General features: G+C 42.6%; 1 protein-coding gene across 20 annotated transcripts in view; it reads left to right on the top strand.

Moving 5' to 3' along the window:
* Positions 1-11,123, top strand: part of ANK3 (ankyrin 3) — a 129,753-nt gene extending 118,630 nt beyond the window's left edge. For 19 of the 20 annotated variants that reach the window (XM_048505111.1, XM_048505109.1, XM_048505107.1 and 16 more), the window contains 4 exons: positions 3,872-3,955; positions 4,090-4,149; positions 6,498-6,583; positions 9,468-11,123. In XM_048505111.1, coding sequence (XP_048361068.1) covers positions 3,872-3,955; positions 4,090-4,149; positions 6,498-6,566 — 213 coding nt within the window. In that variant the 3' untranslated portion in view covers positions 6,567-6,583; positions 9,468-11,123. The remainder of the gene's footprint in view (positions 1-3,871; positions 3,956-4,089; positions 4,150-6,497; positions 6,584-9,467) is intronic. The other variant, XM_048505112.1, reaches the window with a different exon arrangement.
* The last annotated feature ends 10,983 nt before the right edge of the window (positions 11,124-22,106 follow it).

Below are 22,106 nucleotides of genomic sequence, written 5' to 3'. Positions count from 1 at the left end.
CAGTTCCCATGGAGGGAGTCCAATCTTATTGACTAACCAGGAACAGCCTGGAAGTGGGGGGCTGTAGGCAGTGGGGCACTTCCTCACATGTCAACAGAGAAATTCAAAGAGACCCCACTACAGAGTGAAGAGCCTCGAGGGAATCGCTCCATACATAATAGGCGTCATAAAGGTGTCTCAATAATTTTTATTGCTTTGTCTTCAGAAGCAGGTAGTGTGAGGTAGACTCTTCTAATCCTCATAGTCATTTGATGAAGGAGGCTGTTGAGTCTGAGAGCACAAAACACATCAAGTGAGTCCGTCTGCAAAGAGGCTGTTGCGCTGTTGGTTCCTGGATCTTCAACTGAGAGAAGCAGTTGGCAATCTCCATTAATCACAGGGCCGTTTGCTTTTCTGTTTCAAAGGACAGTTCTCTGACCTGAACTAACCTGTCTCCTCAACATAGGCACAGCCCTTTGGGAATTGTTCCATTTCAAAATGCAGGTCGGAGAGGATAGTGTGTTTGAACGGTCTCCCATAATAAAAAGAAGCAACTCCCTGTATGGTGAAAGTTTATATAACACAGATCAAGGTGTTAGTCTAGGTTTCTGTTCAGTTTGTCTTAGCTTCTTACATATAGTAGAAGAAGAGAAGAAGAGTGTGGATTTATATCCCCCCTTTCTCTTCTGTAGGAGAATCAAAGGGGCTTACAATCTCCTTTCCCTTCCCCCCTCACAACAAACACCCTGTGAGGTGGGTGGGGCTGAGAGGGCTCCCAAAAGGTGTGACTAGCCCAAGATCACCCAGCTGGCATGTGTGGGAGTGCACAGGTCAAGGAAGTAAGTAAGGGGGGGGGGTTCCCGGGTTTAAACCCCCTCATTACATGACCAAAGCTTCGCCCCCGTTTGTGGTTTTGTTGTATTTTTAAATGTTTGTTCCGTTTTTGACCTGCAGGGGACACAGTTTTTAGGCTAGCAGCATCACAATTTCACAGATTTGTTGGGAGACTCTCCTGATGATACGACCCAGTTTTGGTGAGGTTTGGTTCAGGGGGTCCAAAGTTATGGACTCCCAAAGAGGGTGCCCTATCCCCCATTGTTTCCAATGGGAGCTAATAGGAGATGGGGGCTACACATTTGAGGGTCCATAACTTTGGACCCCCTGAACCAAACTTCACCAAAACTGGGTAATATCATCAGGAGAGTCTCCTAAAGATACCCTGAAAGTGTGGTGCTGCTAGCTTCACAATTGCACCCGTGACAGCAGGCACTCCCCAAATTTCCCCAGATTCTCCTTTTAAATCCACCCCCTTTGGCATGGATTTAAAGGGAGAATCTGAGGTCCCCGGTTTAAACATTGAAAATGATGCTGCTTCAGGGTGGGGGATAATCCACCCCCAAAAAGCATCACTTTCAATGTTGTTTTAACTTGGGACCCCAGATTCTCCCTTTAAGGTGGATTTAAAAGGAGAATCTGGATTCCCTAGTTTAAATACCATTGAAAGTGATGCTGTTTGGGGGTGGATTCCAGCATCACAGCGGCAACCCATTGGGGTGGGGGCTGCGCAAAACGCACTGGTCTCCATTTTCCCTAGCTATACCTATGCCCAGTTGGGAGGACAGAAGGGACTTCCGGCTGCCGGCTGGGAGCCCAGCTGGTGGGGGGCGGGGCAGGGGAGTCTGCCATCCCTGGCCTTGGAGAGCTGCTTTTAGAAGCACTGGGGGCGGGGGCTTAGGGAGGTGTGGCCACACCCACACCCCACAAAAAATCTATACCTACATCCCTGGCACAGGTAATCTGAATTCCCCAGATAAGCCTCAAGTGGCAGAGTGGGGAATTAAACCCAGTTCCTCCAGATTAGAGTACACCTGCTCTTAACCATTACACCAGTAGAAGTTTTAAAACTAGTAGAAGTTTTAAAAGATCTTTAAATATGAAGTGATATAATCCAAAAAAGACTGGACCGTATCCTGTTTCTGTATGCCAGGACTGACCCAAGGCAATATGAAGAACTGTGCTGCTCCAAATGGGAAGCAAAAAATGCCCCACAATGCGTCCATAGAGGGGATCATGCCATTAGATCTTTACTCTTTTGTCTGCTAGGAAGATCAGCAAGGAAGGAAATGTATCTCTTCTTCTTTTGTAAATATAGTTCAGGCTTTTGCTTTTAAATGGTTGTCTAAAAAACATCTCTCAGATCTGCAGCTGATAATATGAATGAGAGTCCAGAATTGTTGATGAAGATGTTGAAGATGTGCATGATTGAAGGCCAAATGCATGCATGCAGTACTGCTATGAAGGTGACCTCCATTTGGAGCTGTCTCTCACTGGTAGCACATCTTGTTTTCGTGCAGAAGGGCCCAAATTCAGTCCCTGGCTTTATTGATTCTAGAAGGATCAGGGCAGTGTTGTGGTAGACCTCTAGGCCCTGGAGAGCTGCTGCCAGTCGGAGCAGACCAATGGTCTGACCCAGTAGAGGGCAGCTTCATGTGCACATTACTGGCACCTTTTTGAGCAGCTGTCAAATTGAGGCAGTTGTGAATACATTGCCTATTATCTGTTTATTGTAAATCACTTTGGAGTTGCTGTTTCTAGCACATTTTGCCCCAGTGGCATTTTCACACTGTCCTGCTGGCAGCCCTATACAATCCCAGATGTGGTCATATGCAGGTTGCTGTGTGTACTTAACCAGCCCTTAAAACCCAGATCACGTTTATTCACCTTAGTGCTGAGGTGAAATTTTATTTTGTGATTTCACCACAGTAAATACTCTTCTAAAAGAAATTAACACACTTTGGGGCTTTCCGCACTACAGAAGAGAGCTAAGGTCGACTCGGTTCCCTTCAGTGGAGGGCGATTCCAGGCTGTCCACACAGCAACTTACTTGGCCCCCTGGAACCGAGCTAAGTGGGCGGGATCATCTTGGTGTCTGTCTCGCTCCTCGATCATGATTGGAGCTTGTGTTACCACTGGAAACGGGAGCGTTCTTTTTTTACAGTTTACAGTTACATGCGCTTTCTGCCCACCAACACTCTCCCGTTCTGCGCATGCCTCAAAAGCGGCTCCTGATTGGTTGAACGGATGAGGTGTCATTTCGATTCATCCGCACTTCGAAGCTTCAAAGCGGTATCGACCTTGTTCTGGCAGAAAAGTGTAGTTCATAACTGCGACAAGGATGTCGCAGTTCTGGGCGGGGGGGGGGGGAACTGAGACAAAACAATGTTGAGCTCGGTTGCAGTGCAGATTCACTGAGGCGAACCTAGGTAGAAACCAGTACAACTCTGTCAGTGCAGAAAGCCCCATAGTGAGGTAAAAGTCTGTCAGGATGCTTCCAAAGAAAGAGACAGTGGTTGAGAGAGTTGAAGAAGAGGGGAATGAAACTATGGTTAAGGAAAAGGTCAATCTGAATTAGCCAGAAATCTGGAAAACAACAACAACAACAACAACAACAACAACAACAACAACAACAACAAAATAGAATTAGCCAGATCAACTAAAAATAAAAGGGAAAAGCCTAGGCACATATTTTTCTGTATGTGCAGGGGAAGAGAGCCAATTTTTCCTTCTAGTGGTTGTCCTTTGTATCTGATGTGGTGATGTTTCAGACCTTTACATGGTCTCTGGGAGAGTTTTTTGGAAGGGGATCTCCTCATAGACTCTGAAAGTCCCCAAAGATTCATAGCATTTTGGATCCTGGTTCATGATAGTTTACTAAAACTTTTAATGTGTTATATTAGGATGTGAAAATTGCATATAAGCTGTTTATTGTCAACTACTTTGGAATTGCTGTTTCTCGCAAGTAGCCTTGCATGAGTTATATTGCTTGGAGTGGTGATGAAAAGCCGATGCAGGGGAATATAACCGATCTAGCTAACCTTATAACGTTCTCTAGGGTGATGAAGCAAAAAAAATTCCTGGTGAATCTGTTACAGAAGAACAGTTTACCGATGAAGAAGGCAACACCGTCACCAGAAAAGTAATCCTATCTTGCGTTTTCATTTTTCTGACTTTAAAAAAAAATTCTGAGCATTGACTTTTGCCATCAGTTTTGGCCTTTCAGACACGGGGGAAAATATATCGATTTTTTGTTCCCTGTATTGCTTCCCACAGGTTACCCGGAAAGTATTACGACGTCTTGTTTTCCCACCTGAGAAACACCTTGGTGAAATGGTAACTGTGTGTACAGGAGGGTAGCAAATAAGGATTGCACTCTTTGTATAAATGGAGCTGCTAAATGGCTGGCAGCTTGCAGCTTAACACCAGGCCATGCAAAGCAGAGCGCTTGTGCTTGTGTTAAAGTGGTGCATCTCTACTCTGAAAGGCTCGAAGAGAGATTGATTGTGGATAGGGCTTTTGTGTGTCTGTGTGTGTTTTCACCTCACAAAGACATCCATATTTTATTTTAGTGACAGCACTAATCTTGAAGATTAGAGTTTGTTTTCCATATCGTCTGAAGATCCATCACCATTCCAATTCCTCTCTGATTTCTTGTATAAACTTGGAGAAGGATGGGAGAGAGTAGGACAAAACCATGCATCGAAATTATCCACAGTTATCCCCTAAGCCAGTGGTGGGATTCAAATAATGTAACAACCGGTTCTTGTGGTGGGATTTGAATAATTTAACAACTGGTTGTTTACAAGCACCATTTTAACAACCGGTTCTGCCGAAGTGGTGCGAACCTGCTGAATCCCATCACTGCTCTAAGCTATCCCCGGCCACCTCAAGATCTGGATTGGGCTGTTAGACATTATGGTTGCAAGTTTAAAACTAGATGTCTGGCTTGCAGTCCAAAACATTGTCAGATCTGTGGACTCTCTGCTTTTATACAGTCAAACCCTTCATCGTTCCAAGTTTTCTTCTTATTCTGGCTATTTACTGAGCCAGCCCTTTTATCAATCTTGGCAGCTGATTGGAAAAACTGGGGCAATCAGACTGTTACAGTTTTGGTATTAGTTTGGGGTTTGTTTTTTTTTGCTGAAGAATCTTTTCCTCTTAACCACTTAATTAAATTCAGGTAAATGTGCTCAGTATTCAGTTCTTAATGTTGGTGCCTTTTTGAGACATTAAAGTATGAGATAACTTATAATTTAATCAGTAAATGCATTCTAAATTTAAAAATACCAACTTTGTTTTATTCTTTTAATTCACAATTACAGGGAACATACCAGAACCAAAAAGTAGTTTCCAATGCAAACAAGTTTGCCCATGGTTTACAGATCCACAGATTAATCAGCCAAAGTTAAATTATGTAATTAAAGGAAGCAACCTTTTTAAAAAACATAATTTTGTTTTAGCAAAAATATTGTGTTTGCTGCCAATCCATTACCTGTAGTGTCATATCTCATGTTTAGGTGAAAGGTATTTGCCAGTTTTAAAACAATGACAGGGAAGATATATATTCTAGATCTGGAGAATGAAGCTTAGATCCTTCTATAAACTATTTTTTTAATGACCATAAGATCTACAGTAGGTTAGGATATTGACACAGATGGAGGGAATTATCCCAGCCCTTCTTTTCTTCACCCAGCTTGCTATTTACTTATCAATAAACATTGGTTACATAGAAGGGACTTCTGGTCTTAATTCAGTACCTGTTTCCCATTTCTCATGTCCCTGGCATGATTCATGGTGCATTAGTTGTGCCAGGTACACTATATCCTTCACCGTGCAACCTATTTTTGAGTAGGTGGCAAAGTGAAACATTAGGTGGAAATCTGATACCACTTCTGGAGTCTTCTCTTTGGAGTAAGTCTGCAATGTAGACTAGTGTATGCAGATATATAGTTGCCAGGCTAAAAAATTGCACATCTATTAAGCCAATTTAAAAGCTGGGGTTTTCTTTCCTTTTTTGTTTAGTGTGTCTGTTTCTACATTAACACTGAGCTATTATTAATAGACCAGTGATCCACTCCTAGGCCTTCTGGATGAGCGGAATTCAGGAGATGTGCACTGCTTGCCGGTTCTCGATTTCTATTGCAGAAGTTCTGTTTTGGCAAATATTCTTGGCTGGCTTGCCTCCTCTCCCCCTCCCCCTCTTTCCTTCCATTACTAACCTACTCACTTTGAAGCTGAATTGTTAATGACCCTTTAAGGAAAGTATTTTTGTTTTCAGAGTATCTGCTAACTTGGAGGGGGGTGGGGGGTGTCCAGCAGGGCGTAACTGCAGATTTGGCTTCCTAGTGAGATTGTGGCATTCCGAATTCTAAATCGAGAAAGCTCACACTGATAGAAGATGGGACTAGAACAGTGGCAACCCAAATCCGCAGACAGTTCATAACATGCAGGGTTATCTTTCCAGTAAAGAAGTGATATTGAAAGCCTGTGTTTCTGCAGCTGGGGCCGTGGACTGTGTGGTTTTGAGTGGCCAGAGCTGTGAATTGTGTGATTTTGAAATGAAGTGTTACAATTTTAACAGCTTCTTATACATCCCATTGCAGCTACATGGTGAGGCCTACTAGAACCAGCAGAGTAACGAAGGTTATCTGATTTCTGAAAGCGTGCTTTTTCTTTTAAAGCAGGGAGAAGGTTATAAGGTGAAGACAAAAAAGGAAGTCCGACACGTAGAGAAGAAGACATATTCATAACAGCCAAACAGCAAATGGTCAGTATGATACACGAACATTCTTCTTTTGATACTTTAAGCAGATCCTATGCTTTAAAACCCTATGCCAATGGTGGCGAACCTTTGGCACTCCAGATGTTGTGGACTACAATTCCCATCAGCCCCTGCCAGCTGGCAGGGGCTGATGGGAATTGTAGTCCATAACATCTGGAGTGTCAAAGGTTCGCCACCACGGCCCTATGCAGTGCTAGTGGAGATGCACTGTGTAAACCATGCCTCCTCTTTTTCCACTGCTGTCCATAACATCTGGAGTGCCAAAGGTTCGCCACCATGGCCCTATGCAGTGCTAGTGGAGATGCACTGTGTAAACCATGCCTCCTCTTTTTCCACTGCCAGTAGACCCCCAGGAAGATCATAAAGATCAAAGTGGAGGGCTGTAGTGAGAGGACAGAATGAGTAAAAATCACCCTCCTCCTCCTCGACAACAGCTAATGTCTAGGATTCAACCAGTGGATCTTCAGCCTGCCTTTTTAGTTTTGGGCTCATGCTCATTGCCCTGCACCCTTTAAGTGTTCATTTATTTCTATATCCCCTTTTACATGCACTGTACCCGGGGCAACATAGTACCAGCCACCCAAAGGCATGACATCACTTACATGAAAAAGCAGAACTTTTTCTAAGTTTCTAGGAGTGATGTGGAAGCAACCAGCTTTCCCCTGGTAGATGTTATAGGACTTCTAGGTCAGTAAGCCTGTTTGGAAACAGCAGCTAAAGATAAATGAAACTTTTACCACTAAGGTAAATGACTGTGTCGGGCTCAGTCCTGCAGGCTCCTATATATACATCTGATTGCAGGGATTCTACAGTAGCCCATTGACTTGGGTCCTTTGTCCAAACCACTTGATCCAGCTGTATAGTCTGATCCTGAACCACTGTATCGATTGCCTGTCTTGTGATATCGTTCAAAGAGTATAACCAAATGTGTATATAGTGTAGGCTTTAGATGATTACACAGGGAATAGAGATTAATCCAGAAGTGCAGCCAATAAACAGATGCTAAAACCAGAACAGTTTGCACAAAAAGTGGCTAACAGTCAAAAGACTGAGTATTTTTAACACTTTACAAAACCAATAATGTGAATAGAATCTACACCAGGGCTATGAAACATATCTATGGGTTTTCAGATTAGCTTAGAGAAGCTTGTGCATACGGTACGGTATGATGTCATGCTGAACTGTGATTTAATATGTCACATTTTCATAGCTCTGGCATAGATGCTATTCACATTGTTGATTTAGTAAAGTGTTTAAAAAACTCAGTCTTTTGACTGCTAGCCACTTTTTGTGCAAACTGTTCTGGTTTTTTGACTTTTGTTGCACAGCCCCCCCCCCCCTTTTGTGTGTGTGTGTATGAGTGTATAATAAGCAAATCCTACTCATATATTTTGAAGAAGCATCTACCTAGTCCAGTTCATAGGGCTCAAGAGAAAGAAAATGCACATTGAGGCCATCGTATTAAATGAAGGTTACTTAGATATCCATTCATCTTGAGTAGGAGGAAGGAACTTCACCACCTAATATTAATCATATCTCCTTGGAAGTAAGTTATGTTGCCAGCTTTCATAATATCTAGGCTTCTTTCTTGTCCTGGTGGCAGCCATTTTGTAAAAGAACTCCTATTTTTTAAAACCTGAAAGCGGGTATCTTTTGCCGGCTGTTGCAACTAATTATCTGAGATAACAAGCCATTGTCTTGGAGAAGTAAGTTAATGCAAGCATAACAGCTCAAAATAACAGATAAAGAAGGAGGTCATGACAATGAAGGGGGAAAGAACTCGTTTTAGAAATACCCGTTTATCCCCAAAGACTTAAAAAGCTAATTTATTCTTTCCTCTCTAAATATGATTGGTTAATTGTTCCTTGTGTAAGGAGGAGAAAGTGACTCAGATAGGTGGAGAATTGTTTCACCTCACACTATAAAGATGTGAATGGAAGATCTTACAATAGAATGCTGGAAAGATAAAATCAGAGGATAAACTATTATGGCCAAACCAACCGATCTTGTAAACAGAAGCTCAAAACACTAATTTGAGGAGAAATGGGAACTTTACTTTTTATATGAAGCTGAATTGATCATGTAAAATAAAAATAGTTTGAGGATTAAAACATTGGTAATGGTTAAGATATAACAGTCTAATCCATATAAAACCCATAGGTGTCAAACCCGCAGTCCTCCAGATGTTATGGACTACAGTTCCCATCATCCCCTGCCAGCATCATGCTGGCAGGGGATGATGGGAACTGTAGTCCATAACATCTGGAGGACTGCGGGTTTGACACCTGTGGTCTAACCAGTAAAGATGTTTTGGAGTAGGTGGATAAATGATAGTGATTTAAAGATTCCATAATGGTTTCTCTAATAATATTAGAATGTCATATTGGGATCCATTATGTAGTTTTGGGTAGATGTCTCCTCTGTTTAACTCGTACCTATTTTCTAGTATTTTTTAAATTCTATCCTGTGAAATATACTGTGAAAATCAATTAAAAAACGTAAAAAATGATGGGGACTGAGAGAGAATTGTTAATGCATTCTTGACTCTCCTATTGACTTAAAAGGTAGTGGTTATATACAGAGTCAAGGATACCTTTAGAATCCCTGCCCTCCCCTTTTTTTGGCCAGAGATGCAAATCTCTGATTTGCTGTTGCATTGAATCTTCTAACATTGTGCCAACAAATTAGCCACTGTAATCCAGCTGTATATAAAACTGTTTGTGAGAGTAAATTACTGCTTTCCTTTTCCTTCCCCACTCACCAATGATTAGGCTGTGCCTAATTTACGATGGAGTTGCCTGGTGATTTGTTTTTTACGTGCAGTTTTCTGATCTGTGGTGTCTTTCTGTCTCCTTCACCTTCATCCCAGGACTGTGTGCACTATTACTGCCAGTATTCTAGGAAGAAACTCAAGGAAGAACAAAAACCAACAGGAATTATCAAGTCACTGAAGAAAGCGTGTGTGCGTGTGTGTTTGCTGCTTCCACACATTAACCGCATGATTTTTATGCGAAAAGGAAAAAAACAGAACAAAACAAAAAAAAAGTTAATTTAGCATGAGCCATTTCTACAAGAGCATGGAAATCCACTTTCATTCACAGCATCGGAGAGTTTGCAAATGGCGGAACGATGCACTGTACATACAAGATGCCACGACGGAACAGCTTCTTTCAGGCCACTGGAAGTCATTGCAAAACAAGAAGAATTCCTGTAGCAGGGGGCGGGGGCGGGTGGGAAATGATTTGACCCTGAAAAATGGTTTGAACCACAGAAAGACACTAAAATTTACTAAAATCCACACAACAGCTCGCCTTATTTTTCTTGGACCCAAACTGTCAGGGTAATAAAACACTCTTTTGTTTCTTTTTTTAAAAAACGAATAACTGACACCGATAATTTCATTGTAAATAAATAACACTGTATAAATTCTCAGTAGATTCAATGTTGATAAGGCACTGGCTCTTAGCTCACCAACTGGAATACTGCATTCACGTCGAACGGAAATCGGTGTCTCAACATGGCTTACACCTGCAGGGATATTCTGGGTGTATCTTCACGGATTCTTGTATATTTAGCAATTATAATGTTTGTATATGCAAAAAATGCTAGCTTGATTTTAAAAAAATCTTTAAAATCCATTGCAAATTTAATGATTCCTGAGATGAGGAATTCTGTAGTTCTGTGAAAAAAAATCTTTTCCTTCTTCAGAGTACTAATATTTTGGTGCATGCGTTTCACCTTATTTTGATGAAATCTTTTTCCAGTTTTGCAAACTAGATTGCAACTAGACTGCAACTTGACAAGTAAGATTCTGGGGGGGAGGGCGGGGGGGCGGGAGGGTAGCAATCCACCGAGCACGGCCACTGAGCCAGTCCCCATTTGTTTAAATAGGGTGTAGAGGGGACTCCGGCACATTGCCCAGCAGCGGTGCTTGTTCGGGGGAGGGGGGGTGCCCTTTCTCTGCAAACACATAGATAGCCCTTCATCTAATATTTGTTGCTGTTGCCAATTTTTTCAATGGAGATGACCTAAAATTTAAAGAAGATATAACATCTACAATAGTTGCATTATAGGGAGGGGATGCTATTTGTTCTTGCTTTATACCCCAGGGTGGGGGAAACGCTTGCAGCTTTTAGAGGTGGGTTGGTGCTCTTGTAAGCACAAGTTTGGGATATTTAAAAAAACAAACAAAAAGAAACAAAGAGAAATTCTTAGATAACAGACTGGCGGCACGCTGTAAAAAATATTACTGTATTGTGTACTGGCTCTTAAGATGTAGAATCTTTCAATAAGCCAATCATCTGTAATCATTCTAGCCGTGTCTTATTAGGTTGTTAAGGCTGCTGTGTTTTAAAGGGCATTTTTATTTGGGTTTTTTTGGTGAAATACTTTAATTTGTTAATTATCTTCATATGAAAACAGAATCCATTGATAATAGCTCTAATTACATATGTATGAAAAAAACACTGGATGATCTAGTTGATTATTTAAGCATAAAATAAATTGTGTTAAAACTCTTCACTTATATGGATATTGTAATATTATATTCTCCAGATGTGCATCGAAATAATCATGAGAGAGCACCTGAAAGGTGCGTACTTGTTCCTAGGCGGTTTTGCTTTTATCACTTCCACTGTCCTTTGCTTCTACTTCTGTATTATTTGACCTTCTCTCTTCCTGGCCCTGTCTGTTGGCTACTTCACCTTTTCCTCTTTCCCTTCCTCTCATGGTTTCCTTTGCCCTTTCTACCCCATTAATGCCCTTTAATTTGTCCACAAATGATCTGGGATACGGAATGAGCAGTGAAACGACCCAGTATGGACAATATCAAATTATCTGTGATGGTAAAAACAAAAGCAGATTACTAAGAGCTTCAAGAGGATTTCTCCAAATTGGGTGAGTGAGTAGCCAGGTCATAATCAGCATCCCGCTTGCAGTGAGCAAACAGGTCACAAGCTGGCCTGGCAGGTGATTGATAATCTTCATTTTTAATTAAGGCCAATTGCTTGTACAATTCTGTAAGAACAGAAGAGCCCTGGAAGACAGACGGCACCCAAACATAAAGCTGGAAACCCGGCAAACAGGAAGACCACGAAGAATCGTCAGAAGATATCCGCTGGATTTTTTTTCCTTCCAAAAAAGAAATATAAATGTCAAATTGCAGTGATCTTCGTTGACAACAATAATCTTCAAGACTTCATTTTGCCTTGTTTCTACTGCCATGTTAAATACTGTTGCAAATACTGCGTCTCTTTACAGGTGTTCTTGATTGCTCTGTCCTAATTCACTTGATTTCTCATCGTTTGACAACTTACGACCATCTTTGTTGAATGCGCTCTGTTGAATGACGTCTTTGAGCTGACATAGAAGTTCTACCTATTGTGATTAGTTAGTGATGATTCATTCACATGCGTACATCAATAGATGCGGATATGTGAGCGTGAAGTATCTCTTCAGTCATTTGCTTAATGATCTGAGTCACTTGTTTTATCGCTACAAAAACTGCTTCGATTTGAAGGTTACATATTGTCCAGGTGTTATATTGTATACTAGAAATAGCTGTGATGGCAGATATGAGGCTGTTGCTGGAAACAGCAGCCCCGCTGTCTCTCTTGGTAATGTTTAGTAGCACAAAGCATGATGGGAAATCACCGCACTGCAAGTTTCTCCAACCAACCATGAGGCAGCCAATGAATGGGCAAAAAGGTAAGGAAAAGTCATACTGGTAGATCAGCCATAATGTTATTTTGTACTTGTATGACTATGTTGAGAACAGGCATGTATTCCAGATTAATTACATGGAGGGTGACAATGTAGGTGGATGCCGTACTCAAAAATGAGCCTGAATTTTCAAGATGACTGCACAGCATATAGCCAGTCACTTTTGGGGAAATTATCACAGTTCAGAAGGCAATGAACCTATTTAGGCTTGCTATACACCAATGTTTTTGAGCTGCGGGCTGATGGGAATCATAGTCTGTGAACATCTGGAGGGTCAGAGTTGGGCACCCCTGTAATAATGAATGGATTATTCCAATGGAAACTCTCTTTGTCAGGTGAATTACTGTAAGGGGTCATGTGACAAAAACACCAAAAGCTATGGCTTCAAACTGTAGTGTTGTTTTAACTGTCCTGTTTAACTGCTTCAAGTCTATATTTGGTAGCTAACTGATTTCATACAATGTTATATGTCAAATGTCCATATGAAAAACACACAGTTATGACTGTAAACAGAGGAGACAGTCATATCCTGTAACACAAATACAAGATGGAAAGCTATAAATAGCATGTAGATACTAACTTCAATTCTTCCAGAGCCATGTCAAAGTAGGATCATGTTGATAATGATGGTCATTCATCATCATGTCTTCAGCGCAGTCTTACATGGGACTGCACAGACACAGGCTTGCCAAGAAGAACTGAACAGAAGGTTTGTAGAAGATTCGGAATATTTGGAGTGCTCCCCCCTTTCATCCGAAGCCAACAGCAGGGTGGTTTCCTGCCCAAACAATCATGTGACAAAGGTGGGAGAGCAATTGTCCCACAGTTTTCACTGCCATTGAGAGAGGAGCTTTAGCTGAGTGCTTCAGTTTACCTCAGGGTTTTTTTTTTTCATCTGCTTGATTGAGATGGTGTTATTCAAGAAATGTTCAGTGTGGAACAAAGATGTCTCCAAATGATGAGTGCAGTTAATGGCTTTTCTGCCTTGGTGAGACTCATGTTTTCAAGGCGTGCCCATCTTGCCAACTTTTCACTCCACAGGCCAGACATGAATGGGCTTCCTGGCTTAAGGCCATGTTGTGGAAAAGATTACTTCAGTGGATACTCCCACAGTGTGCCTTTGGTCACTTCAGTTCTTATGGCTCTGGCTCTTGACTCAGCTTTCCTAGCCAAATAACCAAATGACCACTGTAATCTCCACAGTGCCAAAGAAAACCACCGATGCACCTTCTGTCTGATTCTTGGTTTGTCAACCAGGGTCGATTCCACACTTGCGTTATCGACCTAAGTTGGAGCTGCATTCGACCTAAGTGTTCCGCACAACCACTGGGATCAACACGGTTTTGTACCAGCTTCGCCCCATGTAATGGTCAAATTTCCGACTCCAGTTGGGAACTACTACTTTTTCAGGGAACCACACTCGAACTCAGCTCGATTCCAGTAAAGTGCGGAATCTCTGGTGCCAGGAGTCCCCCATTCAGCCAATCACAGTTGAGTGTTTCGGCCTTGCGTACAGCTGGCCAATCAAAAAACGCCACCTTCGTCCCTCCATTCCTGTGGCAGTTTTTTTAATAACATGTGTGGGGATAGACGGAACATGGCCGTAGAACAGTAGCCAATCAGAACGGAGCGGCAAAGAGGCACAGGATGATTCTGCTCTCCGAGCTGGGATCAAGCTGGTTGCAGTGGGGAACAACAGTGGCTTCGACCTAGGTTAGTACCCTTTTCAGGGAACTGGGTCGAACCTATTTTACTCGTGTGAGGAACCGCCCCAGATGTTTTTTCTTGGCATCCATCAATGCTGCCTGCCCAATGCTGAAACTCTCCTGTTCGGGGTTGACTATCCCCTCAATGATTTCTGCATCTAGTTAGATGTGTGTGTGTGTTCTCTTAGGCCGTTTCTGCACGGGCAGAAAATGACGGCCTGGAGACGGTAAAAACACCGTCTCCAGGCCGCCATTCGCACAAGGGACGCAGCTGCAGCGCAGCCGCGCCGCCCTCGCGCCGCCCGCCCGGCCTGGAGACGGCGTTTCCCCAGAGTGCTTCCTAGTGCTCTTTTTTGAAGCGCCGCCAGTGAAGCCGGCTGCCGGTGCCAAACGGGCAGCGGCTTCACTTCGACTTCCACCCGGCACTACGAACCTTGTCCCTGGGCGCTCCGGCTGCGTCGCTGAGGTGCCTGGGGACACGCCCTGCCCTGCTCGCCTTTCGCAGCAGGCACGCGGGGTAGTGGGGCGTGTCCCCAGGCCTCGGCGACGCACCAGAGGCCCAGGGACAAGCCGGGTCATGCGAGCATCGGCGCTCCGCGGCGCCGGCTGCCCGCCTCTTCCCGGGACCGTCCGTGCAGACGGTCCCAGCGTCTTCGGGTCGGCGCGAGAAGCGCCAACCCAGCCGTTTCCGCTGCCGTGCGGAAACGGCCTTAGAAAAGAATCCTTCTCACAGCCTTCTCCTATGCATTTTATTTATTTACTTTATTTATAGCCCATCTTTCTCCATAAGACTCAAAACAGATTGCAAGTGTAAATCAATGCAATCAATCAGATGTGTTAAACAATGCAATAAGACTAGGATTATAGCAATTTGAAACAGCAAAAATCATTACATATAATATCTCAACCAGTGCAGAAAATGATATTACAAAGGTAGAAAACAACACAGTAAGAGCAGGATAATACAGCAAACACATAATACATAACATACAGTGATATAATTCACAGTCCTGTTGCTTTTATAAAAGTTCCTTCCTGAATTATTCAATTATGTTATAAAAGCTCCTTCCTGAATTATTCCATTATCATGTTTGCTCTGTTATTTTTATAAAAATGCCCTTTTGAACCATTCTGCTTTACACAGTTTGCAGAATGAGAAAAGTGTAGGAATTGTCCTGATATTTTCAGAAAATCCATTCCCCAGAAAATGCATATGCCTATGGGCAGTTGTTGATGGTACTTGTTTGTTGGGTCACTCCTTTAGAAGCCTTGAGCTAATGATTTAGTTTTGTGTTGAATTTGTAAACCATTTAAAGACATTTTTATACTTTTGTCTTGCATACTGGGAGTCTCATTTGACATCAATTTAATAACTTAGTTCTGTATGAAAATGGACACATTCCTAGAGATAACCGAACAATAGCTGAATTTCAAGCATAGAAGTACAGCAGAGATTAATAGAGAATTAAATTAATTTGCTCTCCAGACTTAGGCACAGAAAATCACAACCTCAGCTTGTTTACCCCAGAACAAAAGAGGAATGCTGAATTTTTGTAACCCAAGACCTATTGCATTGCTTAAAAGATCTTTCATAATATTTGATTACGTTGCTTTATACCATGTAATCTGCCTAGAACATTGATCTATGAATATAGTAAATAGTGATGGGCCGACCACAAGGCCTTCACTATTTTCTGGTGGGGTGACCCCACCCCCTCCAAAGGGCTTTTCCACAGCGCAGGAAACCCCAAAAAAGGTTTCTTTTAAGGTGAAAATCCATCCATAGCAGGGAATAGAAATACACCATGAAAATCAAAGCATATTTCTGCCAGCAGCTCAGCCAGCATAAAGGGGCCATAAAGGGGCCAGCATAAACTGGACTCTCAAGGCTAACTAAAATCGGCCATGTCCTCCTGGCCACGCCAGTGCAGAATTTTGCACCAGTGGGTCTGGGTGATGGAGCCACCTTCTGGATCAAACACTGGGGAGCTGCCTGGATAAATTGCCCCTCCAACCGCACATTTGCCCCTTGAGCTGATGGAAAGGGCATTTCCGCCGGCACAGGATCCCCCCCCCCTCAATTGGGCTGTGTATCCTATTACTACTTAACTGGGAAGCAAAGCCATGGTATTTATTTCAAAGTAGAATTGCAATATGGGGTTTTAATTGGATTGTGAATTTATTGTTTAATGTATTATGATTATGTATTTAATACACTGGAATTTAATACACCTGAGCTTGTAAGGGGAAGGGTGGCACACAAACGGAATAAAACGGATAAAATGCCGCAAAGCACTTGCGTTACAAACTGGCTTGCAGCTTTCCTAAACCAGACCTGCAATATGACAGGCTGCCCCTCCCCTATTATCATTTTCCCCCGTCCCAAGAAAATGTCTGGCTTCAGGCTTGGCTAGAGTTAAAGAACTTCCTTTCGAGGGCAAGAATCTCTTCAGTGAGGAGACAGCTACTGTCCTGATAGGATTAGGAAAGTGGATTTAGGTATTACCTCCCAGGGCACTGGGGGCTTTAAACAGAATTACTTCCCTCATCACTCATACTAGTGTTATTCTAGTAAATCATGTGGCGTAGGAGGTTAAGAGCTTGTGTATCTAATCTGGAGGAACTGGGTTTGATTCCCCGCTCTGCTGCCTGAGCTGTGGAGGCTTATCTGGGGAATTCAGATTAGCCTGTACACTCCCACACACATCAGCTGGGTGACCTTGGGCTAGTCACAGCTTCTCAGAGCTCTCTCAGCCCCACCTACCTCACTCCAAACTCCTCCTCCTCCTCCTCCTCCTCCTCTTCTTCTTCTTCTTCTTCTTCCTCTTCTTCTTCTTCTACGACGACTAGGAACCTCATTGTCTCCAGGGGTTTAGGACCCAATATGCTACTCAATACCTTGTTCTCAGCACAGAAGGGGAGGCAAGGGCTCAGTCGCTCAGAGATCTGCCATCCGGGGGAAAACAGGTGGCATGACTACATGCACAGAATGTCATTTTCTGAACGGGTTGTCATTGTTCGAGGACCAATGGTCATTAATCGCTCAAGACCACTGGTTACTTTCAACAATATAGCTTGGCTACCATTTACACCAGTTATCTATAACTGTTCAACAAGCGTCTTCTGTGCAGGCAGGCACGCCTCCCTTCTTTCCGTGCTGTGGGCTGCCCCATTGTAGACTGCCGTTTGCTTGTTTGGTGTCCTTTCATGGGGCAAAGGGAGAACTGAGGGGCATGCGCTGTCCCCGCCTCTGTCACATGACTGGGCAGGAAACCTCTTGGCTCCAGACAAGAAAGGGGGCACTTCAAGAGCTCTGAAGTTTCTAGAAGCCTTCTAGTCATTTCTCTGCAGCATGTGTGAATGGCCTGCACCGAAGACACTCAATGCACAACTGTTACAGGTAAGTGCAACTTTGCTTTATCCATGACAACAATGATGATCCCTTTCTTTATCGTATTGTTAAAGGCTTTCACAGCCAGAATCACTTGGGTGCCAGGTGTGGGTGAAGAACATAGAATAAACCAACCTGGACATAGAATATTATTTGAAAAAACAGAAATTCTGGACCACTCTGAAAGCCACTACGTCAGACTATACAGAGAAGCCATTGAAATCCAAAAGCACATGGACAATTTTAACAGAAAGGAAGAAACTATGAAAATGAACAGAACTTGGCTGCCAGTGTTGAAAAATACTAGAGTCAAGACAGTGTCTAACCAGCTCCACACAAACACAGGATGACCATAGACAAAGGAAACAAAGGCCAGGATACTTCTATTCAGATGCTCCCACCAGTGACCTTGCTATCTCCTGTGTTACTCCCATGCTATAGACTTCATTGTTACTCATACTTCTATTCAGATGCCCTCAACTATTGACCTGGTTGCCTTCTTTGTTACTCACAGACAATGTTTCTTCACCCACCCTGGACAATCCAACAGATATATATACTTCACTTGCTTTCCCAACATCAGATCCTCTGAAGATGCCAGCCACAGATGCAGGCGAAACGTCAGGAGAGAATGCTGCTAGAACACGGCCATACAGCCCGGAAACCACACAGCATCCTTTCTTTATCGTTTGCGGGGAACAGTCATCTTAACTGAATAGGAAGAGAAGGCTAATTAAGTAATCCAAAAGATACGCAGCACAGCTCAAGACACTGTGTGTACAATATGCCGTGGTCAAAAAACAATGCCCAGGCCTGTTGGTCTTGCTCATGGTCTGCCCGATTGTGAAGAATCAACACTACCAATGCCCAGACAGTTGTTTATCAAATTGGGAAGTGGAGATGCCCGTTAGTATGTTCCCGAAAACCAAATGATCCGTTGCCAGTTGATAATATGGATGCAATTAAAATGCAAAGAAAGGCAAAGAATAAATTTCACCTCGTTCAGATGATAGAGACCTCCTCCTAAAAAAGACGATCTCAGAGATTGAGATAGCTGGAAGATGATAAGAGCAAGAACTATTCATTCTGATACTCTGCAAACATTTCAAATGATTAACCAAGCCTGTTTGCGCATCTGGTCAAAGGCCAAAATTTCTGCTGCATACCAGCAGTGATGCAGTTGTACAAGATTTGTTCAGCATTAGTGAGGAGATCAAAATGTGCTGGGTTAAATTGCATAGCCTGTGTAATTTCATGGATTTATGATGAAAATCCATGAATTCTATTCAACGTTTAAAGAAGCCATCTGTACCAATGTGCAGCCTTTATATGGGCACATCACCTATTCTTCAGGGATTGCTGATGACTATTACTACAGTTATCAGTCAATTTATGAACATCTCACATCTGGGAAAGAAATTCACAATCATTGCTGTAAAGACAAGGAATTTGTATGAACAAAAGCCAATATGCTTATTCAAGAAGGCTATCATGTAACGTTTCAGCAACCTCCAGTGCCCAACCCACTGACAACTTTCACAACGTTGAACGTTGTGCCCTGGATGAATTAAACAAAATGGTAGCCAACCCAGCATTCTTGCTCCTGGGGAGTAGGGGGACGGGGGAAATGCACCCCTACGTGACCCACTGATTTGGCACCTGGGGCCCCACCACCTCGTGGCTCCCCTTAGATCCAACCATGTTCATGATGAATAGTGATGTAGACGTTGCCTTCGATCTACCCACATCTTCTTTGTCATCCCATGCACAATGGGTCAGGCATGGTTGCTTGCTTTTACATTTCAATACTGGTCATTTGTTTTCTGAAGCACTTTTTTTGACATTGGCTGACCTACCCCAATGGACACAATTCAGTACACTCAATATTACCGAGAGATGGAGGAGACTTGAAACCGTAGTTGCTGTAGTCATGTCTGGCTTCTCCCCTAATCTCCCGCGGTAAATATGTTAATGGAATAAATTACAGGGTAGTTGATGTTTTTAAAAGCTGGGTAATAATGCTAATTGAACAGACTATTTGACTACCTCACTTTCCTGGCTTTTTCATGCTATGTATTCTGTAAGAAATGGGGGGAAAGAAATTGTAGACAACCGTGGCAAGAAGCTGTTGGCATAAAAATATTCTTTAGACATTTTTTTAAAAAAGAAAAAGAAAATGGTTTTCAGAAGTTTTCAGCGCTACAACTGACAGGCAAATTGCAGTGATTTAAAATGACTCAGCCTGCTTTTTGTAACACGAACAGGTCTTTAAATTGCTGAATATATGCTGTAATAGCTTTGAAAAGACTGACTAAAGACACTTTCGTGATGAATGAGGTGAGCACCCGAAAGTCTGTGCATTTATGCAGTAATAATTTTATGGGCACCAATTCCAAAATTGGCTCTCTGCCAGGATTCGCTTAATCCTTCTGTTGTTTGAGTTTTTGTATGTAGCAAGGGGAAGGCATTATTCGTGTGTGTGTGTGTGTGTGTGTGTGTGAGAGAGAGAGAGAGAGAGAGAGAGAGAGAGAGAGAGTGAGTGTGTTGCTGTATTTTTTTAAAGTACAAATTCTGTTACAAATGTATTGGCATGATAACGCATGTGTTGTTTATTTTTAAACGCATGCGTCATCTTTCTGCCTTCTGAAGACTCTTCAGACAATTCACAATGCAAACCCAATTTCCATGCCATATAAAAGATCCAGAATAACAATGAGAAATGTAGTCAAGTGGGACTTACATGCTCCCCACCCTTTTCTGTCCTGAAAGTACTGGAAAGCAGGGCTGTCGAAAGGGGAGGACTGATTGAGTGGGGGGGGGGGGACAAAATAACCGAGGCCCAAATCAACCAGAGAGACCCTGAAGCCGGCATAGGCTCCGCTCATGGAATGTGATTTCAGGGTTTTTTAAGCTTCAAATGCACGTCTGCACTGCAGCCAATAAGAATTCAGGGAAGTCAGAGCACTGTAAACAGCAGCGCCAGCTGGGCCGTTCTGCAATGTTTACTACAAAGCAGAGGGAAACCCTTGCTGATCAGATGCTTCTCAGCCCATCAACCAAATCAGTATTGGAGCAAGGCAAGATCGGCCAGTGCAGCTCAGGACTGCTGCAATCATTGCCAGTATGCCAGCTCCTAGTAAGGTTAATATCTCCATCAGTCTATGGTTCCCCTCTTCTTTTCCCTTCTATCAAACTCCATAGTTTTGTCTGTGCAGCCAGGTCTTGCAAAGGGGCAGCCCTGTTAGTGTGTTGTAGCCAAATAATAATAGCAAAAAAAAAAAAACTTCATTGCCTTTTCCTTTGTCAATTCAATTCAATTCAACCTTTAATGGCATATAAAATTGCAAATATATTTACATTTAGAGCATTTAAATATTGGTATTTAAAATGTTTTCCAAGAACTTAGCCACTGCCCAGATAATCGATGGACTACAATCACTTAACAAAAAGTGAGTGGTCTGGAATTTAGAGGGATTAAGCCTTGGAAGCAACAAAGGGTGGATTGAAATCATGCGCAGATTACTATGAAGATGACATTCCAGGAGGATATGAGATATGGTTTCAGGAGATCCACATCCGCAACAGCATAGTCTCTGTTGCTTGGGAATTTGGAGGTATGGCCCAGAAGTAACGGCTGATGGGAAACTGTTGAGGCGTGCTAACATAAATGTGCGGCGTTGCTTAATGGATAACAGAGATGTGAGATATTTAGCTCTTGCTCTGTAGCTTGGCTGTATTCCTTTTCCTTTGTTTGTATCCTGCTATTGCATCTTTCCCCTCCTTCATTTTGCTCTCTCGCTTTGATGATCTGCGATCTCCCATTTTTCAGCCTTGGTCTCAAATCTTTATCCATCCTGGCTGTTACTCTGAACGTATTTACTATGTATAGCAGCATATCTTTGTTAATATTATGAACAGAATGGGGAGATAAAAGTTCCCCATGATCTATCAAAATTATTATTACATTTATTTATTATTTATTTATGGGTATAAGCCAGGCAATCATGCCCTAGGATTCCAACAACCACTTTTTAAATCCACTGTGATGAGAGCTGCTAAACCTCCACTACCATGACCCCTGGAAAGGGTCTTGATAGCTGGGGCAGCAAATGCCAGATATCCCTGTAAGGATAAGGTAGCGGGCTCCTGTGCCCAGGTTTCTTGTAGGAATAAAGTATGAAAATCCCTTATGTATTTTGCAAAGTCTGGATCATAAAATTTATTCTGCCATCTCCCCATCCCAAGTCCCAAGATGATATTTTTAATTGTCAATCAGAGGGTGATATCTTATCCAAATCACCCCTTGGATCAGAAAATATGCAGCCATTTTGGCCCAGCTCCTTGCTCAGTAGTTTTTTCCATTACAAGGGGAAGGGCAAGATCTTGCGGTTCTGGTGCCAACAAGCAGTCAGTAGACGGTCCGTCCTTATGATTCTTAGTTGTATCTAAGATTGATTGATTGATTGATTGATTGATTGATTGATTGATTGATTGATTGATTGGATTTGATATACCACCCAATCCCAAAAGGGCTCTGGGCGGTGAACAATAAAATAGCGACAGCAACATAGTATACAACAAATCCAACAGTACAATAAATAGTAATTATTAAAATCCTATTAAAACAGCAGCAATGTGAGTGACGACATTGATGAATCTGTTGGTCAAAAAGGCATTTGGCTGGGCCTCG

The sequence above is a fragment of the Sphaerodactylus townsendi genome, linkage group LG08 (assembly GCF_021028975.2).
Source record: "Sphaerodactylus townsendi isolate TG3544 linkage group LG08, MPM_Stown_v2.3, whole genome shotgun sequence".
NCBI lineage: Eukaryota > Metazoa > Chordata > Lepidosauria > Squamata > Sphaerodactylidae > Sphaerodactylus > Sphaerodactylus townsendi.
Note: the sequence above shows the minus strand (reverse complement) of the source record. Positions and strands in the feature narration are given on the sequence as shown.